Below are 23,458 nucleotides of genomic sequence, written 5' to 3'. Positions count from 1 at the left end.
ACACACACACAGACTGAGCCAGACAGGCTCCTCTCCCGCCCCTCTTCAGAGTTTCAAATCACAGCCCAAACCCGCGGGTAGGAGGCAGCAGAGCGCACCCCATCAGAGCACGTGGCGGAAAGCAATCCTCTTGGGCACAGAGCTCCCCCCCTCTCTCTTACCACCCACCCTCGGAGCTCAAGTTTGGCCAAGCACCAGTCCTGGCAGCGAGTCACGCCTCCTGGACAACGGGCACACCCCCACCATTTCCCTTTCCTCCCCTTCTGCAATCGCACCCATCTTCCTTCCACCCATTTTGGGATGTTGCAAGGGCTTTGCAGCAGAGTCTGCCAGCTGTACGCCGGCCTCAAGCTGTTCCGAGGGCCACGAAGGGAGATGAGGGGGCATGCACTTGTACCCGAAAACACTACTTCCAGCGGGCCTCTCCTTACTAAGCCTTGCCACAGCCCCGGAAGGGCTTGCGGAGGCTGTGTGCCCTCCGGACGAGAGTGTGCGCCCGCCCTTCCCGGGGAAGTTTGCAAACACAGCTGTTCCAGAGCTGGGGAACCGCTGGGAACAAGGCAGCCAGGGCTTCACCAAGCAGGGGCGGGAGGAAGGGGCCGGCAGGGGGCGGGGGTTCCCAGACTAAAGCCTAGACACCAGGCGGAGACACCCCTGCAGCCGCCATCCCAGGCTGAGAGAGCGCCCTCCAACACACCAAAATCTCCCCTGAAGTCGCGGGAAACTGGCTCCCCCACACCCTGCAGGAAGGACACACCCGCCCTCGGGGCGGCTCACGGGAAAGGGGAGGGTGCCAACTTGGACAGCGTTCGCAGGGCAGACTGTGCGCAGTCGCCTTCCAGGGCGCTCTGAGTTTTAATTAGTTAAGCAAAAAGATCATCTACAATGACCTCCTAGTTGAGGGCTATTACGAGTAGTAAGTATAAAACTAACATCCTTGGGTACTCCCCTTTCCCAATCCTCTTCGGCGTCCCCATTTCAGTACGTTAAAGCAAACACCATCGAGGATGGAAGACCCGCCTGTCCCATCCTGTTCAAGGTCTAGCTATAGCATGGGCTCTCACTTGCCACCCAAAAAGCCTCTCCACTTAACGCCAAGTTTCAAGCCAGGGGCTATTAAATCCTTCTCAAGGGAATACAGGACTCGGCCCCGCGTTCGACTCCGTCCAGGAGTCGTTCACTCACCGGCCAGGCGAAACTGAAAGGCAGCACGATACGGTTACGGTCGTTGCCGCGGCTGGCCTTGAGATTGAAGGTGTTGCCTCCAATGACAGGCGTGGACCCAGAGCCGAAGCTGCAGGGTCCCCCGGCCGTAACGCGGGACTGATACTCCTTGAGGCACACTTTGAAGTACGTGTCACACTCGTCGCGGATGCACTTGCGGTCGCCAGGGTTCCGGGCACCGCCGCAGCAGTTCCCATTCTGCAGTTCTCCGTTCACATTCTGCATGGACAGGATCTCCAGCTCAAACTGACCCGAGGCCCCGCACACCTGCCGGCGAGGAAGGAAGGTCAACGTCTGAGAAACTTTTTCTGTCGAGGTGGAGACTCCCTGCGATCCCCCCACCCCACCCCCGAGGCGCGAAGACTCCGCTGCTGCAAGTGAAGATAATTTTGCAAAACTAGGTTCAGGGCTTGACCTGATTCAGGGGCATAAAAACCAAGCACGGGAAAAATCGGAGAACAGCCCCGAGGGGCCAAGAGCGTGATGAACGCACTCTACCCAGCCTGGTGGAGTTTATCTTTCGAGACCGGAGTCTTCCCTCTGGGGAGCCGGCGTTCCTAGACCCACTGCAGCCCCAGGGTCAAGGAGCCTGTTGTCCAAGGACTCGGGAACCTGCTCTGGGAGCCACAGCAGCCCGCGTCCAGGACGCCACGAGGGAAGGGAGAAGAGTGCGGAGAGGAACGAATGGGAGACTCCTACCTTGGCTCGCAGGGCACAGAGCAGGGCGAGCAGAAGGCTCAGGGGGCGCCCGGGCCGGCCGCGCGTCCGTGGGGACCGCATCGCTGCGCCGCGCGCCGCGGGCACTCCGGACGCCGCCGCCGCCGCCGCCGCTAGCGCTGGTACTCCCGCCGAGGCTGCCGTCGCCGCTGCCCCCGCGGCCGCCGCGTCCCGGCTCTAATATACTCCGTGGATTGGAGCATGCACGACTGGAAAACAACACCACTTTTCAAAAGCCCTTTCAAGAGCAGCGCGTTCCAGAAGGCAAAGAGGCCGGCCTCCTTTTATTATTCTGATCGCTTCTTTGAGGCGCTCCCCCTCCTCTTCCACCTCTCGGCTTTCTTTCCTTCTCTCGCGCTCCCCTTCTTTTATTATTATGATTATGCGCAGCCTTTTATTCCCTTTCAGATCAGCTGCATGGAACGCGGGGGAGGGAAGGGGAGAAAAAAAAAAACCTGAGCCTAGCTCGCCGGCCGGCTGCAGGTAACACAATGACGCGTGCCCGCCTGGCTCTCGGAGAGGGACCCGGAGCGCCCGTCTGGGAGTCGCGTCTCTGGCTGGCCACCTCTACCCAGCACGCGGAACAAGGCGCATGCGCGATTGTTAATATTCATAAGGGGCGTGTCCGCTTTAGGACACGCCCCTTTCCTCCGGGTTGATGGGGAGGGGAGGAACTTAGAAGGAGTTGGGGGGCTGCGGGATGTACCGAGTGGCTTGGCCGTCTGGGGGGCCCCACACGCAGACCACTGCCCTGAGGACCTCGTGCCAAGAGAAAGGAAGGACCCGGGGGGGGGGGGGGGGAACGTGGAGGAGCCCGTGGCTCTGAGTCGCCCGGAGTGCCTCCGCCCGGACCGCCCCCTCGGTGCGCGGCCTGGGTGCCCAGGCAAGCTCCAGGTGTAGGCGCTGTGGTGCAGCCCGAGCACTTGGGGCGGGTGGCTTCCGCCTTCCGAGCCGCCTGCGTCAGCTGCGGCTTTTGCCCCGGGAGGAGGGCCTGCCCGCCGGGAGCCCGGGCCGCTCCCAGCGAGCGAGCACAGAGCTCTGTGCTGGCGGCGGCGAGACTGGCGCGCTGGCCGCCGTCGGCTCGCCTCGCAGAGGCGACCTGGGCAGGCTCTGCTGGGAACTTTGTAAAACTTTCCCGGAGCCAGACTTGCCGCAAATTCGAGGGAAAGCCTCGGCCGCGCGCCATCCCTTCCCAAATCCCACTCCGTGGAGCCTCGGAGGGCTCCCAGCTTCCTTTCCAGACCACGCCAGGGCAGAGGCGTGGGGGAAGCAGGGGGAGAGGGTGGCGGGCACCCGAGGGATCTGCTCAGGCTTCGGGAAGAGCTTGCAGAGACGCGGAGGGCTCCGCCAGCTTCCCGCCCCCGCGCAGTGGCGGGATTGCACCTGTAGGCGGCCTCCGTGTTGCTCTCTGGGTGGCAAGGCTCGGCCTGAGAAGAACCTCTCCGCTGTCGCGGGCCACAGAACTTGACTTCTCGTGGGGCGGGGAGGGGGTGGTGGAAACCGATGCTATTTTCCACCTTGAGTTGGGCCTTGCAATTAGCAGCAACACTCCTGGTCATAATCAAGGTCAAAGGGAACCCACGGGTTGGCTCAAGCCTCTGACAGCCCCTCTCCAGCTGGGTTTAAAGGGAACTCTTTAGGAAAACAGATTTCCATTAAAGGACTGAAGGACGAAGGTATGGAGTTTCATACCTGCCTTGGGCCTTTTATGAAGAAAAGCGTGGATTTTCTTAGATCGGTTTCATGCTCTACCCCTTCTCCTAAACAAAAGCATGATGAGTCAAGGGAAAAATAGCTTCCAACCTGCTGAATTATGACAACATCAAGGTAGATATTCGTAGCGATCTACATTATAGACAGTGCCAGGTAACAATTTGGTGGGGTCAAGAAAGCTGATCGGTACGTTGGTTCAAGGCTACCCCAGATGGTTCAGCGATCTTGGCGTTTTAATCACCCAAAAGTGATTTCTTAATGGCAATGCGCCCCATCTTGATCATTCCCGAGGGACTTAATACATAACTGGGGAAGCACATAGCCAAAATCAGAACGAGTTTGTAACTGGTCACAGAAGCTCCTGTCGCAGGCAGCAGTCGCGTGGGCATTTCTCCATATACCCAGCCCCCTTCCATCAATTATCACTAATGCAAAGCATCAGTTGTCAACTTTAATGTGATGCAGGCTTTACCTACTAAATTTTCCAAAAACACAGTAGTCCCCACTTCTCCTTCAACCCCTCACTTTTACTTAGTCGCCAAGTTAGGATGCTCAATCACGGTTTTAAAGCAAAGGGTCGGGTGGTGTGAAAAAATGACACAGCCCATAAAGGCCGCAGAGGCCTTAGAATGTATAATCCTTGAGGTTCACAGGTCTGAAGCTGCCTTGAAGTTTAAAGCTGTATCCAATAGTCCACGCCACCTGAGGAGGTTGCAGAGTCAGGCATTCAGTTGAGAATTTTTGAGCCAGTCACCTGAGTTACATTGAAGAGCTACCTGACATTCGTAATCAGTTGTCCTGCTGGTAACAATCGCAGCTTCGTGAAAGCTGAGATCAGTACCTGTGCACCGGTGAGTTCGGCTCACCTCCTAAGTAGGAAAGACTGGTTCTGAGTGCTGAAAAGCACCTAAATAACTCAACAGGAGTGTCAGATCACTACTAAACACCAAACACAGCAAATAGCACAGAGCCCTAGTCCTTTCTGAGCCTGGGAACGTGTATTTGAGGAAGACAGTTGTGAGTTCCAGGGGATTCTTTCAAAAAATTTCACTTGGGGCTCTTCCAGGGAGCTGGGAGTCCCCCAAGAAGCTAGTTACACTTATGGCAAGGGATGCTGGGTGGAACCTCCGTCCTCTACTTCCTTGATCCCCCACCCCCGACCTAGAGAATGGGGAACTACTACTAAAAAGGTTTCAGATATGGACATTTCCCCTTGCTAGGCCATCGTCTGCCTTTGGCCTTTGCTTTCCAATTGTAAATGAATAGTTCAGAAAACATTGCCTTGAAAAATGCCACTTAGCCATCACCCTTACCCCTGAGAGAAAGAAGGGGCTCAGAGCCAGAGATACCCTAGGACCTGTTGCACATGTCTGGATATCTTTTGTCATTTTTTAAAAGATGATGCCTCAATTTCTTTCCCACAAAATGTGCCCCACCTTTCCTGAATCATCCCTCCAAAAGTACCGATTTCCCACAAGGCTTCCCAAGAGACCTTCTAGTTGTAATGATTGTCTTTTAAACCGTCTCATCAACAGAAATCCTTCATCAACACTGATAAGAATCAGCTAATCAATATTTATTGAGAAGTAACTGCTGCATGCAGCAGCATGGATGGATCTAAAGGATGTCACGTGAAGGGAAACAAGCCAGGCACCAAGAATATAGCATGTGTGAGTTCCTTTCTACACAGCTCGAGAACAGGAAAAACTAGTCTCCCATGAAAAATGAAGTATGGTAAGGGTGGTGGGTGGTTGGAGATTTGGCGAGCTTGATGCTTTCCTGAGCGTGAGATAAGGCTCCTATCTGTGTCTTAATAGGGGTCGGGTGACGCAGGTGTCTGCATTATCAACTTCCATTAACAAGCACATTTGAAATCAGTGCCAGTCATTTGCTTAAGAAAAAAAAAAAAAGATTGAAAGATTGAGAGTCCCCTCCCCCCCCATAACTTATGTTAATACAAAAGCATTTAGGGACTATTTGAAATGACACCTACAGTGAAACTTCAAATGCATACAAAGTAGAGAATGCCTAGGTGCCTAGCTATACTGCCTAAAGAAAGTAATAAGGTCGTAGAGCCTAGCACTTGGGAAGCAAGAGGATCACTTTCCATTCAGAGTCAGCATGGTCTATACACTGGGATTCTATCTCAGCAAGACAGAAGAATGAGAAGAGATGCTAGGAGAAGGGGATCAATGAGTCTAGGGAATAGACTTGTTCACTGTAAAATTTCTCCAACTTTCTCTTTGAAATGTCAATTATAAAATACTGAGGAAGTAATTATTGACGTGCCTAATATTATCCAAAGTTCCAAGAACATGGACGAAACCACCCAAATACTGGACATCAGCAGGGTGGAGCAAAGCATACATATTCAAAGGACTGGCAGGGGTGTAGATGGAGGTAGTAACCAAAGCACACAACTCTTTTCCCCTCTTCCTTGTCCTTCTAATTCTTTTCTTCATTGCAGTAAATAGTGAAGTCCAAATTAAAGAGAAGGAATATATAATGCACTCTTTAAAACCTTTTATCTTGTTTTTAGACTATGTTTTATGTATATGTCCATTTAGCCTGCGTGTGTGTATATTCACTACATACATGTCTAGGGTCTAAAGACATCATAAAATTGCATCTGATACCCCGGATCTGGATTTTTGGATACCTGTAAACCACACTGTGGCTTCTGAAAACTGAACCCAGCTGCTCTGAAACCATCTCTCAAGCCTCTCTAGCCTTGTTTGCAGAAAAGTTACCATAGTCTTTCAAGTCCTAGTCTATGGAGTTAATATCTCTCTGTCTCTTTTCAGCAGAGAAAAAGGATACTTACATATCCTGCAAGGTCCTCTCGTCCTATGATGGGTCACTGCTTCAGACTCTTGGTCAAGTCTACCAGAAATTCTGCCCAGTCAGCTCTCCAGGTAAGCACAACTTTTCCATATATGTCTGTCTCCCTGGATTCTTCTCATTCTTCCTCATTACAAGAAATCGTACGTAGAAAAAACCCCTCCCACCTAAGGGTGGACTACACACGAAACAGTCAAAGTCAGGTTAAAGTAATAGTTCCCAAAGCAATCATAAATAAGACATGATTTTACCCACCAAGCATAAATTAAGAACAAACATATTTTCCAAAGTTTTATCTTACATACACGAAAATATCTGAATTAATTTTCTTTTGGAGACAAAAGCTGTAAATCTGTTGCATTATTGAGACTAATTTAGTGTGAGGCTATTTTAAATTTCCTTCTGGTATGGCCCTGAGTGGATATCATTATAATTTTGCCTGCCCTGACCCAGGTGTGCCTCACACTCACCGTCAATGTGAACAGAATTTTGATTCCATGTTCTCTTTAACGAACCATCGCAGAAAATCTCTTTAGACATTAGATGTAAAACTTAGTGGGGCTGGAGAGATGGCTCAGAGGTTAAGAGCATTGCCTGCTCTTCCAAAGGTCCTGAATTCAATTCCCAGCAACCACATGGTAGCTCACAACCATCTATAATGGGGTCTGGTGCCCTTTTCTAGCCTGCAGGCATACATACAGACAGAATATTGTATACATAATAAATAAATAAATATTTTTTTAAAAAAAAACTTAGGCAGTGTGGGATTAAGGTCTCCATTTTATTACTTATGATCCAGTGTTCTCATTGATATTTTATCACTTTTGGAGCTACGGGGAAAAATGGTCCTGCTTATAAAGCCTCCCGTGTTTTCTTAGAATTGAACCTTTGAGGGGAAAATATCCTCAGTATAAGTTGCTGTCGAGTTCTGTGTTCACAAAGCACCTAGAAATGGTCCCTGGTCCTTCTCTGTGGCACTGATGTAAGGAGGTGCCCAACAGTGGATGACACCTGACTGATTTGATGACTTGGTTCATAAAACTCCTATGGTACTTTGCTTTTATAGCCCAAACTGAGCCATTTGTTCACGTGACCGATTTAAATGCTCTTGCAAACATTGCAGCTCCTAAAAGGAACCTAGAGAAATTTACACTTTCGGAAGCAGATAGCATTTGAACACTGACAGAGCCCAATGCATTCTGGGAGTGTGTTTTCACCCCACTTGCAGGCAGGTTTCCTAAAGAAATACAGAATGAAACCTACGTCTCTGTCTAAGGGGGTTAGGGAGCGAGGAAAGTTTCTGGAGCTTGAGAAAAGAGACTTGAATATATTGAGTTATCTGGGAAAATTTCCAAAACATGTAAATTTGAGTGTCAAAGAAAAATGATTACACCTGCCAGTGGTCATAGTGTTTCCTGTTTGGGTTAATGTTTCCCAATAAATTCCAACTCTGTGTCTGTGTTTGACACTTCTGTTCTCAAGCCAGTGGTCTCTTTAACTGATAGGTTCTCCAATTTAGAAGTTATTATGAATATCAAAATGGGATGATTGTAACATTTATGTTTAATTTTCTCATTTGGAAGGTAAATCATTTTTATGGTTGTTTTATAACAAGAGTGCGTAAAGACAGTTAAATGAATATTACCTAGTATAAGGATATTGACCCAATATAAATGTCCCTATCTTCGGTGCTAGCCATAATATATGTTTGCTGATGCATAGATATTTTTATAAACATCATTCAGAAATTATTTCAGGACAATGGAAAAAATTCCTTCTTCTTTTGTCAGTAAAGGCATAGAAAATGGCAATGAAGGAGGAAATTTGATTTCCAGAAGATTATGATTTTATGCACTGAAGTAATGATATTTTTCTTAAAGCCAGTTAGAAACTGGAGACATCAACTATTTTTGTGAAGAGGAACTTAGGAGATTTTTTTTTCTACTAGACCACACATGTTACATGCCTTAATAGTGCAATTTGCCCATGATCAGAGCTGCATTACTAAAATTATAGGGGGTTGGCAGTTAAGCAAGCAACACCCACAGCCCCTACATAGTTTTCACTAGCCTCTTAATATTTCTGGAAGACTCGTCTCTGGTTTGGGAGCTAGGTTTTGTTTTTAAACTGTAGTAAGGTGCCCATAACCAAGTTTACCATACTGAACTATTTTTAAGTTTGATGGTGTTTAGAGCATTGATGCTGCGCAATAATCTCTAAAAGTTTTCCATGTTGCAAAACTGAAAGTCAACCCATTAAATACCACCCTTTGTCTTTCCTCTCCCCTCGGGCACCTGGCAACAACCATTTAACCCTCTGTCACTAGGCACTCCATGCAAAGTGGCTGCCTACAGCATCTCTATCTGATTTCACTTGGCAAATGTTCCCAAGGTCCATAGTATGTGTTAGGATCCTCCCCTTCTGCTGGGGTGTAGCTCTTCAGGAGAATGGGTTCCATTTCTGGTAATTACTGCAAAACAAAGCATAATTTATCCCCATTTTTTTTAAAAAAAAGTGTGTGTGTATGTGTGTGTGTGTGTGTGGTGTGGGCCTATGTGCACATGCAGGTAATTGTCCCCATGTGTACACAGCCAGAAGCTGGAGTTGATATTGGATGACTTAATCCATCTCTCTCTAGTTTATTTTAGAGGCAGAGTATCTCTTACTGAACAGTGAACTCACGGTTTAACAAGACTGGCTAGCCAGTGGTATCTGGAGATTCCTCTGTCTTCCACACAATTGGTGTTACAGGCAAGCATCACCACATCTAGGCCTTATGTGGCGGGGTGAGGATCTGAATTCGAGTCCCCATGATTGCACTTTCCTCACTGAATCATCTCTTCAGTCCCTACTCTCTGTCGTTTAAGGATGATGTCATTGTGTTTGAATTATGCATTTTTTTCTAATACATTCTCTTGTGATGGACAGTTGAGTTGTGCCTAACATTTGGCTCTTTTGAATAATTCTGTTTTGTTGGGGTATAAAATATCTCTTTATGTCCCTGATTTCAATTCTTTTGGGAATATACTGGAAACCATGTCTAAGTGTAATACTGACCAACTGGGTTGGGCCATGCCTAAGAAAGGGCAATGTAAGATTCTAATATGAAGACCTTTATGTAGAGCAACTGAAGGACTTCGGAGGGGGTCCAGCTGGAAAAGAGGGGAAAGGAGGCCTAGTGTGTGAGACAGACTGACAAGTATGATGAATTGAAATTCTGCAGTGGTATATTGGGCTCGGTGGATGGAGGTTGCGTGAAATTTGACTTTTGACCCAATAGAAAGACAATTTGTTTCTGCAACCAGTCAGGATTCAGTGATTCCTTGCCATCAAATGTAATCAAGCAGAGATTTCTCTGGACTGTTGTAAAAAGAAAGTGAGAACAAGAGATTCTCTGTTATGACTCGGAGGTTGTGCTGGAGAATTTCCTAGGAATCAGATCTACACACAAAGAATATCTAGCAACAAGACTTCTCATACCCTAACCAACTTGCTCCTCTGAATGCAGTCTCAGAATCAATGGTATTGGTATCTACCTGGCATCTTCCTATAATTCCTGCCTTGTGGGACTGAAAAAAGGGATCAAAAGTTCAAGTCTAGTCCAAACTACCTAATGAGTTCCCAACCATGGCTGAAAACAAACAAACAAACAAACAAACCAGAATCTTGGGAATCTCAGGTCTTTGTTCCGGAACTCTCTGAGTAAGAACATGCAATTATATAAGATGCTCATGTGATTTGTATGCACATTAATGTTTAAGAAGCCCTGGCCTAATATACAAGGAGCCCAGTCTTTCAGAGTTATGTTGCTTGTACTGCTCTTTCTACCAGCCATTCTCTCTCAATCGGCAGAGAATTGTAGACAAATGAACACACCCAGCTGAGGTCAGCTGAATGGATCCTGGTCAGCAGAACCCATACTCTTGTGAGAATTAACAACTGGTTCTTTTAAGTTAGGCTTAGAGCTGGTTTATTGGATAGCATTATTTCAGCACCAGATCCTTCCTCTGTGGGTGAAATTAAAAACAAAACAAACAAACGAATGAAAAAATCAAGCAGAGCTGCAAAGTGTCTGCTCTTACTGCTCAATGAAAGATCATTGTCACTAGTGAGCTTCTGAGAGCTCCATGTATCTTAGGGTAACCGAACTCAACTCAACAACCTCTACTTGAGTCAGTAAAGAGTGAAAATGGCGTCACTGTAGACTTGTTCTGCTCAGTGTACCTAAGGTATTTTCAGGCCTCTCTGCAAATAAATCTTGACTTAAACTTTCGTAGCCAAATTTTTAAACTAATGCGATTGACCAAAGCTCTCTGTCCTTCCTGTAATAGAGGCTGTGTGTTCCCCAGAGCATGGAGAACTCAATAGACTGAGTTCTCATGCTCTTGTGCAATTCAGTTACAAAAAGGGTAGGATGGTAAACTTTCCAATCATCAGTTGGGTGGGTTCCCAACCTGTAGTTGTTATTGTAATTACATCATTCCAGGCAATGTTACATAAACTGACAGAATAAGTGTGCCAAACGAGAGCTGTTGCTTCCATGCATACTAAATCAAATATAACTTGAGGAAAACAAATATGAGGAGCTAAAAGTAGATTCTCATTGAATAAACGTGACCAAGGCAACTTTAACAGAGTTGAAAATATCTTAAAAATAGAGAACAGAGTTTGCATTCTGACTACTATGTCTCTAACTTCCATTGCAGTTGAAGGAATGAAGACTAAAAAGATGACGCATTATCTGTGTCGTTGCATGCAATCCTACCACTGTAAATTAAAAAAAAAATTGTCATATGTTAAAAGATGGGCCGACAAATATCAATTTGCATGTTTTCTGTTGAAGTGAAGCAGTTGTGTATCATCTTTCATGATACCATTTTTAACCAGTGTTTTTGATTAACAAACCAATTACAAGTGATGATTGTATCACTTAAGGAGGTTTTATTCTATTACTGGAGTCTGGACCAGTGCCTGACATATAACAGAAACATGATTACCAGCTGTTGAATGAATCTGTTTTGATGGCTGGCAATATACATCATAACAAAAGCAGACATGTTTTCACACACCGATGTGTTTTAATACTGACATTTAAGAACCCGTAACCTAGAGGCAGAAGGATTGGCTTAGTAATTCAGTAAATCTTTCTAAGTATTGCTTCTTTATAAAAGACTTTAAATAAAAGCAGAAAATTCAGGAGTTTGCCATTATTGATAATGCCCTACTAGCATGTAGAAGCGTCATCCGGAAGGCTTGTAATTGTGAAACTAAACTTACAGAATTTCTAGTTAGTCTAAGGTAACATCCTAGAATTTACATCGCTAACAAGGTCCTTTTGTAAAGCTCAAACTCTGAGAGTCACCAACCTACTAATCTCTGAAGTGGATAATTACCAAGACCATCTGCCTCTCCCTCTGGCCATGCACATCCCAGACCATTTAATTCCTTCAAATGGCACACTTGATTGGACATTTCACTTCTGTGTTTTCCCAACCAGTTTTCAGTTGTCTCGGTTCCTTGAGGAACAGAGTGAGACAACTGAGGTGTGCAATGTTGGGTCATTTGTGAAGCACAATAATATTGTTTTCTTGTTTGATGTAACCCCACAGCAACACTATAAAAATGACAGTATTATACCCACGTTACAGATGGGAGGACATCTGTGACATTCTGAACTCACTTTCCTCTGCAGAGTTAAGTAGCTAGTAATCAGTAGCATAAGTGTCATGGTGGATTGAGTGAGACTTGAGGGCCTTATTTTTTCCATAGTAACAATGAAGGCTCTGGGTTATTATGCAGTTAGGGTGGACAATTAAATCTAGAGTAGAAATTCTTAGACTCTAACCTTCAGGCAAACCCTGTGGACACCTTACTAAAATACAGATTCTTATTCTGTAGGAGAAGGGAAGGCCCAAGGTTAGATCCTGCATTTCTCACAAGCTCCCCAGTGGTGCTGAGATTGACGGTCTCAAGCCATACTCATAAATCCTAGCAACCACAGCGCAGACCCTGGATGTCTGCAGGCAGAAAAGAGAGCTCCTAATGAGTACTTTAAGCAGATCACACCCACACAATAATTTGCCTGCCTTCCTTCCTTCCTTCCTTCCTTCCTTCCTTCCTTCCTTCCTTCCTTCCTCTGTAGTAAAGGCAGGACCTTCTGTTTCAGCCATTCATGTTGCTAGAATTATAGATCTTTGCTACCAGACCCATCTGAAATTCTTCTTAGTGTAGTATTCTGTAAGCTTTGACAAATGAGGTCTAGATACAGCGCATTCCCATCTTGCCCAATTTCCTGCTGTTGCTCCTAGGTAAAAGTCCCTTCCCCTAGATGCTATAGTTCTACCTTTAATAGAATGTCCCGTGAATAGAATCAGACAACTTGGCCTTTTGAGTCGGACTCTTTGACTCAGCAGGAAGTGCTCATGATTAACATATGTTTGTGCATGTGTTAGTAAGTTCCTATCCTTTTAAATTTCTGAATGGCATGCTAATACCAGAGTTTGTCTACCCCTCATTGAGAGATCTTTACATTCCATCCTTTATTTCTAATGAACACAGCTGCTAGAAACACTTGGGCACAGGCTTTTGCTTAAACACAATTTTTATTTCTCCTAGATAAGTATCAAGGAGTAGGCTTATGTGGTCACTTGGTAAGAAAATGACAAACTGTTTTCCCAATGGCTACACCATTTAGCATTCATCTTATCAACATATTAGTGTTACTTCTGAGATCTGTTGGTCTCTGGCCATGGGGCACATTTCACTTTGGGTGCCTCAGTGAGGAGCTGCTGTGAGCAAGAGCCACCCAAGAGGCTGTTGAGATCAGAGGTGTGGGGAAAGCTGGTGAGGCTGGATTCCTTTCCCTAGTCCCTTCCTAGCCCCATCTGTTGAGGTCTTCATGGCTGTTCCTTGCCTGTGTCTTTGAGTCCACCTCTCCCCCAGGAAGTATGCAGTCCTCAAACCCCACCCTTGTGGCCAGAAAATGTGGCTTTGAGAGACGCTCCTCCCCACCTGAAACGATTGAAACGTTCTGAGATCAATCCTCAACACACTTACCACTGACAGACCTCTAGCCGTTTCATGCTCCTGTCCTTCATTGGGCAGCTGCAAGGCCAGCCCCCTGTCCCAGCTCAGGCCCTGTGTGTTAACCTGGAAGCTATTCATATCATTTAATCCAGATGGAAATCCTCTCGTGCTCCTGTGTTCCCACCCCGCTCCCTGAGGTACAGTCTGCCAAGGTAAACCCGGGCTTAAGTCCTGTATTACAGAAAGAAGACGAGAAATGTTCCAGGTTTTTCGATGCTCCCTTCAAGAGACCGACTCTTTCCTAATCTAGAAGCTGTGAGCCCTCACCCCTGCGGGGCTTTCTGAGAAAAATGACACTTGGGATTTTTTTTTCTGTACATTCATTTCTGAAAAGAGCATCGTTGAGCAGAGGTAAACTCGAGATGGCTTGAGGGGAGCTGTGTCGTCTTTCAAATTTCTTGTCACCCAGCTGTGTAAGGCTTTATTGATGGCCAGCTGAGTTCCTTTGGGGTTTTAATTTTGGAGATGTTTTTGTTTTTATTTTGACAGAGTCTGGCTGTGTAGTTCAGGTTAATCTCAAATACATTATGTAACCCAGACTGACTTCAGATTCCAGGTCTCCTTGCCTCAGTCTCTAGAATACTGGGATTACGAGACCAGACCAGCTCACTTTTATGCTGGTCTCCAGTTGAATTCTTTCATTTTTGAAAATGTGGATAGAGGAGGCTGTGAGCTTCAGATCTATCCTTTATATTCCAAAATCACTGGCATGTGTCATGAGGAACACAGAGACTCTCCCAACCCATCTCTGCAGACTTGGAAGACATTCCCTATAAGTGTTTCCTAGTTCCCGCAGTTTCAGCAAAAGAAAACACCATAGAAAATTTCGTACACAAAATAAATTCCTTTTGGCTTGTTTCAGGACCCAAGCAGTATTCAGAGAATAAATGGTCTCAGGTGACTAATTAAAGGTGACTTCCTTATAAGGAAAATTACTAGATGAACCCCATGAAAAATCTTTATCCCCTGTTGGGTAATATTTATTAAACTTCTACTTTATATAAGATGATCCAGGAAGCATATGGAGAAAACCAAATGTGAAGACCATCCAGAGAGCTTTGTAATCATAGAGCACATAAAAAAAATAATATCAGAATTGTGTCAGGAACATTAAACCCGTAGTCAGCATGGACAACCTTAGCTACACAATGAAATCACCTGGGGAACTCTAAAAATTGCTGATGCCTCAGCCCCACCCAAGAGATCCTGATTTAATTGGTCCAGGTTGTAGCTTGAGCACTGAGGATGTTTAACATCTTTCAATGTGTAGCCATGGTGGAAACTCCAGGCACTCGGCTGCACAAAACAAGAGAGAAGAAGAATGACATTATACCAGCACCTTTTCTTACACAAGGGACCCTCCAAAGTGTATCTCACCCAGGGGTGTAGGATGAGACAGGCTTCAGGACTCACAAACACACGGGGATGTGGAACTGTACCAAGATAGGAACTGAGAAAACGCCATACTGATTCTTGCATGTGTAGGATGGGATTGGATTATAACGGTATGAGAATAAATGAAGGACACCCTAGGAGGATATGTTCCATGTACAAAAGCAGCTGAAAATTGTTCTACAGGAATAATATTTTAGTAAACCTGAGTGGAAACTCCAGCACTACTATTGACTAGCTCCATAATTTCTCTAGCCTTTATTTTCCCATCTGAACAATGGATACGATAATAGTCTCTTCCTTTTATGGTGGATGGAAAAATTAAGCAATGTATGTAATGAACTTAGCTTGATTCTTGGCATGTAAGCTCTCTACATGTTTGAGATGTCCATTATCAGATCAATGGTTGTTAGCAGTGTGCTATAGAGACCTAAATTAACCTCATTTAATGGAAATGAGTGAAGTTCATTTGGGATGAAGCGAAGTTAATAGGGTCTAGAAAGCTAGTTCACTATATGAGTGTTTGCCTCTAAAGCGTGAGGACCTGTGGTCAGATCCCAACACCTAAGTAAGACAGTAAGTGTGGTTGGGTGTTCTGCACCCTCAGTGTTACAGGACCGGGAGACAAGAGAATCACTGGGCTTAGCATCTGCCAGCCTACCTCTGGGTTCTGTTAAGAGACCCTGTCTCAAAGTAATAAAGTGTAGAATGATAAACTAGAACACCAAATATTCTCCTTTGAGCTCTGAGAGCACATAGGCAGAAGTTTTTTAAAAGTATAGAAAAATATTTGAGAAAATAAGTCAAAAGTCACTCTTTTAAACGTGATAATGATTGACCCATTTGAACCCCGAGACTCTTTCCTGCTTTAGGAAAGAGTCTGAGTATATGCCATATGTATTGAGTATATACCATATGTATAGACAAAGAGGCAGTTCAACCTGGGGTTTAGGCAGCATGTTTTATATATACTATAATTGTCCGATGAAAAGATTTATTGGGTTAATTCTAGGACAGGAGTAAAAAAGACTTGCTTCCACAGGAAAGGAGAGGGGAGGGGAGGGGAAGGAAGGGAAGAGAAGGGGAGAGGAGTGGGGTTAAGTTTGGCAATGGAGAATTAATTTCTAGCCTTGACTGATTGCATCTAGGAAACAGAAGTGATCTGAGTGAGGAGAAAGAGGACCCTGGCTTTGCATGTTGTGGTGCAGATCCCAATGAGTGGGCAGCTGAGGTGAAGCCAAGAGATTGTCTCACTAGCAAGGAGGCTAGTGAAGAGCCTCTGCTTACTTAGGTCCTGCTCTAGGCCCTTGAGCCCATTCTTCTCATTGCCAAAGGAAAAATGAAAAGGGTGACAGGAAGAGTCCCTTGTTTCTCCAGAGATCAAGGGTCATGCATGCTTGTGGGCTTTATATCTCTAAACCAATGCACAGGTGAGAGTTACTAACCTCTCCTTTCACTCTGAGGACCAAAGTACCCAGTCTCTTCAACCAGCCCTCCTTCAGGTGCAACGTCCTTCCAGTGCTGACCTCTCAGAGAGCTGCTAGATCGTTTCCATAAAATCCTGCTAGTTTTGCACAAAGTATCAGAGTTAAGTATGACTTACCTTGAGAATTTTGTACACTGACTGGCGACCCTCCCCTCCCAAAGAGTCTGACTCAGCAGATCTTAGGCAGTGCCCCAAGAATATGCTTGGCAAGAAGCCTTTCCTGGGGCCACTGCCACCACTCCTGCTTCTTAGAGGTCCACACTCAGAAGGGTCCTAGCCGAGTCTCCCCTTTTCTACTATCTCCTTCAGCTGTTGATTCTTGAATGTGGACCACTGTTTATCTTCGGGGGGGATGAGATTAAACTTCAGCGAACGCTCTAGCTGACGTTAATTGGCATCCTATTCCAAGGTGTAGCGTCTCTTTGGTAGGACTCAAGCATTGTTTTAAAGGCAAGTTGATGGTAAATAGAATATGTAATGTCCATGTCCTTTCTAGAAGGCCCACTACTTCTAATGTCTTACCTGAGCACATGAGCTATGGAGGTGTAAGAGGTGTATGAAGGGTCAGATGTCTCATTAAGACTTTGCAAATTTAAAGCCTATGTTACAGTGATGTGTTTTCTTTCCTCGTCTTTTTTTTTTTTTTCTGTTGTTTTGTACCTGGGGGATATTTTGGAAGGTAGACATTCTCTTCCTACTGACATTCTTGACAACCATGTCCACATTGCTGAGCTTCCTTTGAAGTTTGAGTCCTCAGACATTTCCAGCAAGGAATCCCTATGTTTCTTTTCCATCTCCTGAGATGAAATTCTGTTTGATTTAGTTAGGGTACTGCCTCATCTTCTTTCTTGGCCCCCCAAAGGGAACTTGAAACGCGTACAGGTATCTTTACAAGGAGCAGCCTGCCGTCTGAATGATCTGCTCAGACAGAGCCGCTTTTCAACCAATGCCCTTTTTCTGTCCTGCAGCTGGGTTGTGAGGTTTGGTTACCAAAGGGGAGAGATAAGGATAGGTTGTTGCTTCTTGGTGACTGGAGGCCATGACTACAGATGGCCATGTTGAGAAACCAAAGCAGCCTGGTATTGGGTATAAGCAAATGCATCTTAACTCCTATTTGGAATTTGCAATTCCTCAGTTGCCTGCCGAGAAGCCTCAAGTGCACGTTGCTTTTACCTCTCCAGCTCTGTGCTGGGAACCCACCAGTCCTGCAGTACCTACACTGGGTTCTTCTCTCCTACAGAAGGGCGGTTCTTAGGCAACAGCTGGAGTTTATTTTGATCTCTGTCTTTTGAAGCCAGAAACTGTTCATGTGTAACTTTAAAGAAAACTGTGATTTTTTTTTTCCTAGCACAAAGCTGCAATTTCAAGGCAGGATTCTATTAAAAACAGACAAATAATTCCCATTCCTTCCTGGTCCTGCCTATTGTTTTCTTAACTTTGTTTGGATTCCCAGATTGAATCCTTCTGTCTTAGTCTCCAAAGAGAGGGTCCCGGCCATGGCTGCCCCATGAGGTTGACTGTCTGGTGAGGTCCTCGGGGGACACTTCCTGTTTCTCTGTCACAGAGGCCTACGGAGGATGTGGGAGAATGTCTCCTGTCTTCCCTATTCAGAGAGCCTTTTATTTCCTCCTTATGTTTTGTCTATAGCCAGCTTTGGTTTTCCTTAGAAGAACTGTTCCTAGGAAGAAGTGTTGGTCCAGAGCCAGCACTACTTATAGATACTCAGTAAGCCCCAGTGTTGGTTTAAAGAACCCAGGACTGTATTCAACACCCAATCCACTGCACCTACAGAAACACATCAAAGACGGCTATCTGCTGCTAGCCACATGCTTCTGGATGCATCCAGTGCATGATGCCCCGTGTGTACAACATGATCCTTTGCCAAGGAAGCATCCTTTATGATCCATTCTCCCAAGTCTCTTTCAAATAACCATTGCCCATTCGTCAGAACTGGATGCTAGTTGTAACTCGGGATCAAGAATTGGCTTTCCAATGGAGAACATTCCTGAAATAGAAATTGGCTGTCATTGTCACCTTTGTATGATTGCTTTTTTTCCTCTGTTACAGCATGACCATATGCTGGCCTAGTGGGGCCAGGGGGACATCCCTGTCCTCTTTCTTTTCTCTACAGAGGATGCACGTTCTTGGTGACGGGTGTCGATGCACTCAGTTATACACACAGGTAAATGTAGACTTGCTGAGAGATCTAGTGAGAGAGGAAGTCATTATTCTTTTCAGGCTAAGTATAAAGGAACCATTGCTGCTGAACTGTGTCTGGTGAAGAATCTTAGGCTTTAAGCGGAACCCTCTGAAGCTCCTTTCTCAGAGTATTCCAAGTAGAAACGGGCAGGCCACATTCTTTCTAAGTTTGCGTTTTCCTTGGGGGAAAGCGAGTGCTGCCTGAGACTGGCAGATGCAAATGCTCTGAGCATCCTGACAAAGATAGGAACTTTAGGCTAGTGCAAAAAAAAAAAAAAATCCAAATAAACAGATTTTCAAACAGACCAGCTTTCCTCTTGGTAGCTGAAAAGGAAACCCCACATCCAGGAGGAATGCAGATCAAAGCGAAGTCCACAAATGATGCAGAAACACATAAAATAACAAACAAGCCCGGTGGGAAGAGGGAACTTTTTGTAAAAGAATAGGCCTCTTCATATTACACTGAAACTGAATGCAAGATTGCAAGCTAAGATACATGAGCTGGGAATACAAAGCTATAGTTTCTTTTCCCTTTTTGGGGGGCTGGGGGTATACCTTTAATAGGTCACGTTGGAAGCCACTAAAAGCAGCAGACAAAAGATAGGCCCCTTGTTGGAAACCTTGCCTCCTTTACCCTTGGCAGTTGTCTTTGCCTCTCTCTTGGTATAAACTGGACAGAGTAATTAATCTATTCTGGCTGTAAAAGTGGAGCCTGAGATGCCCTGGCCTGTGAACATTTCATATCAAAAGCAGAGCCTTTTTCATTCTTCAAAACCCAGTTCTACTGATTGGTGTCCCAGATGAGGAACAATTAAAATGGCTGATGTGATAATATTTTTTGTTCTCTCTCCATCTGTAAAAATTTATTTGGACTAAATTTTCAGGAGAACCATAGTTAGCAAGGCAGAAAAACCAGTCTTGGAGAGTTTTATCTTTGGGAACTAGGCCTATTTAACACATATCTATGTTGCTAGCAAGTGCTGAGTGGCTACTAAACAACACCACATGCTATTGCTGTCTATTTAAAAACCGGAATCACCGCTGTTGCTAAGTGTTCTGTCCTGTTTAGGGGCACTGGGATGAGTGCCCGTGGCGTCAGACCTCTCTTTTAAAGACCTGTATAAAGGTGTTATACAGACATTGCATTGTACTTGGTACTCATGTGCATCTTTCACTATGAAAGAGGACCCGACCGTATTTGACTTTAAGTGCGTGGGCTCTCACCGAATTGTTTTCTCTGGAAATTACATCACTTTGCCTTCCTGCCACAATAGAACAATTCTGCCTTATTGTTTCATATTCTTGGAAATGTTGTGGTCATACACAAAATAAACCAGTTCTTTAAATGATCTATCTATCTATCTATCTATCTATCTATCTATCTATCTATCTATCTATCTAATTATCTATCGATCTATCTGTGTAGGAGAATGGGGGTAGGTTAGGTGTGCCATGACATGATTTGGAGGCCAGAAGACAACTTGTAGAAGTCATTCTCATTTCTTACCATGTGGGGTTGGGGACTGAACTCAGGTCATCAGGCTTACTGGCAGGTGTCTTTACTCACCGATTTATATTGCTGGCCCAGAACAATCTGTCTTAGCCTCAAATCATAAGCTGACTTCTCTACATTTCAGTGATAGGCTCTTTAGCTACCTAGACTGGATTCCTGAATGTGACGTAGAGCATGGACAGCAGTGTAACAAGCTGTCCTGCCAGCCTCCTTAATTCCTGGCCCATTGTTTCCCCAATAATCTCCAGTTCTTTTCCTGTCACACTCTGATGCATCCTTGAGTCTGTCCCTGGAGTCTCCATTCTGTTCCTCTGACCTCTGCTTGTTTCTATACTGAGACTATACTGTGCCTTAGTATCAAGCACACACAAATGGTAGCTATTTGATAGAATTGGTTTTTCGATTCATCTCCACTCTTATTAAAGTTGGCTCACCTATCATTGGGCCTTTTCTTTTTCAAATATATTTTGTAATCTGGATGTCAAAGTCTATGAAAAATTCTGCAGACATTTTTTGTTTTCATATTAATTGTGTTAAAATTATGTTTGAATTTCCAAATTGCAGTTCTTGTAATTTTAAATCTTCCCACCTATAAACATAGTATGCTGCCTCGTATGATTATTTACTAAGGCCTTTTAAAAAAATATTTGTTGATAAAGTGCTTGTCAATCTTTTTCCAAGATAGCCATGTAGCCTGTAGTAACCAATGCTCCTGCCTTAGTCTCCCCAGTGTTAGAATTACAGGTGTAAGCTACCATCTCTAGCTTCAGTTATCATTGCTTAAGGGTAAAAAATTTTGAACTACTTTCTCATAAGCATCCAAAATCTGTACTACATCATTACAATGTATAGTCACCCTACCATGCAATAATACACTAGAAGCACTTATATCATTCAGTGCCCTCTGATCATCCTTTTCTCACTCCAAAAAAGAACTTATTCTGTGGGGTTTTTAGAGTCACCTTCATGGTGTAAATTAAGGTTACGTGGTAGAAGTACTGGTTAGGGTTCATCGGAAAATAAGAAGGTACCTCTACCTGCATATCCAGGAATTCTCATTATTCTCAGTTGTCTGAGAAGTAATTTATTTTTTGTCACCCTCAAAGTGTCTTTCCCCAAATTTCATTCCAAATTATGCTTGTTCTTTTCTCCGCTAAGCATCATTTATTTCGTTTACTGGAAGAGTCAGGTTGTGGGAGCAGGAGACCCATTTCAGTCACCTTGGCAGGTGTGTCTCGATGGTGGAGGAGGGAGCGGTCAGGGACTAAAGGGGGATGAACATCATAAACCAGAGGAGTGGCAGTCTGCTGTTAGAGAACGTCCCAAGTAGGTGTGATTTCCCCCTTTTAAAGTCCAAGAGACTTCACTCTGGAATAACCATGGAGCTTATGGAGCCCAAGTCAGCTCAGGGGAAATATGAGGAATTGATCTTTCCCAAGAAGGCCACTATTCCCAAGAGAAAAACTAGAAAACTCTGCTAAATGTTTGACTCTTGAGGCCAGCTAGAGGACTTGGACACTCCCAGACTGTAGCCCCCACCCCCCTTTGTGCTGAACCCCTCCACATTTAACTGTCCTGCTTCCCACTCTAACTTTCATCCTCAGTAACAGGGAAGAGTTCCTCATCATCTCCGTGTGAGAAGAGGGCGACAGGAGCCTATCTTGCTATCCGGAGAATCCTGTTCTGGGAATGGAGCACTGTCAACTCCTCATTGTGCTGTTGGTGACATCCTAGCCCAAGAGATTTATCTGAATATCACATAAGAGTCCTCGAGAAAAATAATGCCCAATTCCTTACCAATTACTAAGGTGGTGTCTCAGTTCTCCTCCCACGACCGTTTCTGTGATGCTAGAATGGAGACCGTATTAATCCCATTTCAACTTGGCCATCCATAACCAGTAGGGGTTGCTAGACTGAGACTGCAAACCTGGAAGACAGAGAGAGGGGGAACCTCTTGCTTCAGCTATGGCCTGGCCAGATTTGTGGCAACATCAGTTGACTCCAGTCTGAGGTTTAGCCACTGTTCTGTGAACAATCTCAGGGACTCTACCATCAATTACCTACCCCCTGTTTTTGGAGACCTAGGTCAAGTTCCCAGAAGTGACTCAGCCTTGAGAACAGCTTCATCTGAATTCAAGTTTTATAATTCTAATCTCTCCCGTTTGATAGTTTGTTTCTTTTGAGTGATGTTTCTGTCTTCTTGATAATTTGGTCCTGTTCATATTCTTTGAATTAATTAAAATGTACTATCCAGGTATTTCTATTATATTCTTTTTACTTGATCACAGGTATGGTTTCTGAGTCCTAACTGGTTTTTCTACCGCATTTCTCATAAGGACCAAGGGTTCATGGAAACACAGGTAGACAGGTCTGTATCCGGAGCTTCTGATTCCACAGATCAGTAATGTGTATTTTCAGTACATTTTTATGTGATGTTAGTCTCATGTGGTCTAAGGCCACATTCTGATAATTGTTTAGCTGGACAAAATGGCCTGTTTCCAATGGCCTTTTTAAAAAGACTACCACTGGGATCCTTAGAAATATTATCCCCCAGTCAACCCAATTACTATTGTGTTGCCAATGTTTTGAAGGCAGAATGGGGCATGGTCCAGATCTTACTTATCATTTGCCAATATAGCAAGGAAGGAAGTAGAGTACGCATTACCAACCCGCCTGCACTACGATACATGTAAAGTTCAAGAATGGCATGTGTGACTTCTAAAAGTCTCTAGACCAATAGGCATGATCAAATTGACCCTCATTCCACCCCCTCATCTTCTTACTACTTCCCTGTCCCAACTTCATATACTCTTTTTTTTTTTTTAATTTGGTTTTTTGAGACAGGGTTTCTCTGTAGCTTTTGGAGTCTGTCCTGGAACTCTCTCTGTAGACCAGGCTGGCCTCGAACTCACGGAGATTCGCCTGCCTCTGCTTCCCGAGTTCTGGGATTAAAGGCATGCGCTACCACCGCCTGGCTTCACATATCTTTTTTATATCCACTGAATATACTTAATATTGCCGCTATATACATGGGTATAAGGCCATCCACTAGATTGTGGGTAGCTCTTCTAGGTCTGTATCCCTGAAGAAAACCAACTTTGCCTCTCCCATCAGTCATCAACTGCCAATACCTCCTCAGCTCTAGGTGGGACTTCATGACCCTCTCCCCAGTTTATACTGGGATTTTATCTGACTTTATCTAGTGGATATATGTATTATCATATATATTATCATAATATATAATATCATATATATTATCATAATATATCCATATATATATTATCAAT

General features: G+C 44.8%; 2 protein-coding genes across 2 annotated transcripts in view; one reads left to right on the top strand and one right to left on the bottom strand.

The window, feature by feature from the left end:
- The window catches only part of Jag1 (jagged canonical Notch ligand 1), a 34,817-nt gene extending 32,310 nt beyond the window's left edge, over window positions 1-2,507 (bottom strand). Inside the window, exons 1-2 of the mRNA XM_085696779.2 lie at window positions 1,924-2,507; window positions 1,186-1,491 (exon numbers count right to left, since the gene is read on the bottom strand). Of these exons, the coding sequence (XP_085552905.1) occupies window positions 1,186-1,491; window positions 1,924-2,004 (387 nt within the window). The 5' untranslated portion in view covers window positions 2,005-2,507. The remainder of the gene's footprint in view (window positions 1-1,185; window positions 1,492-1,923) is intronic.
- LOC146892675 (uncharacterized) lies at window positions 2,433-23,364 on the top strand. Its single transcript, XM_085696782.2, has 4 exons — window positions 2,433-2,529; window positions 2,769-5,324; window positions 6,459-6,569; window positions 18,527-23,364. The coding sequence occupies exons 1-2, from the start codon at window positions 2,433-2,435 to the stop codon at window positions 3,407-3,409; spliced, it is 738 nt and encodes a 245-aa protein (XP_085552908.2). The 3' UTR covers window positions 3,410-5,324; window positions 6,459-6,569; window positions 18,527-23,364.
- Window positions 23,365-23,458: the final 94 nt, after the last annotated feature.

The sequence above is a fragment of the Myodes glareolus genome, chromosome 10, assembly GCF_982192425.1.
Source record: "Myodes glareolus chromosome 10, mMyoGla1.1, whole genome shotgun sequence".
Classification (NCBI taxonomy): domain Eukaryota; kingdom Metazoa; phylum Chordata; class Mammalia; order Rodentia; family Cricetidae; genus Myodes; species Myodes glareolus.
The sequence above is the reverse complement of the archived record's forward strand: the minus strand, read 5'-3'. Positions and strand labels throughout refer to the sequence as shown.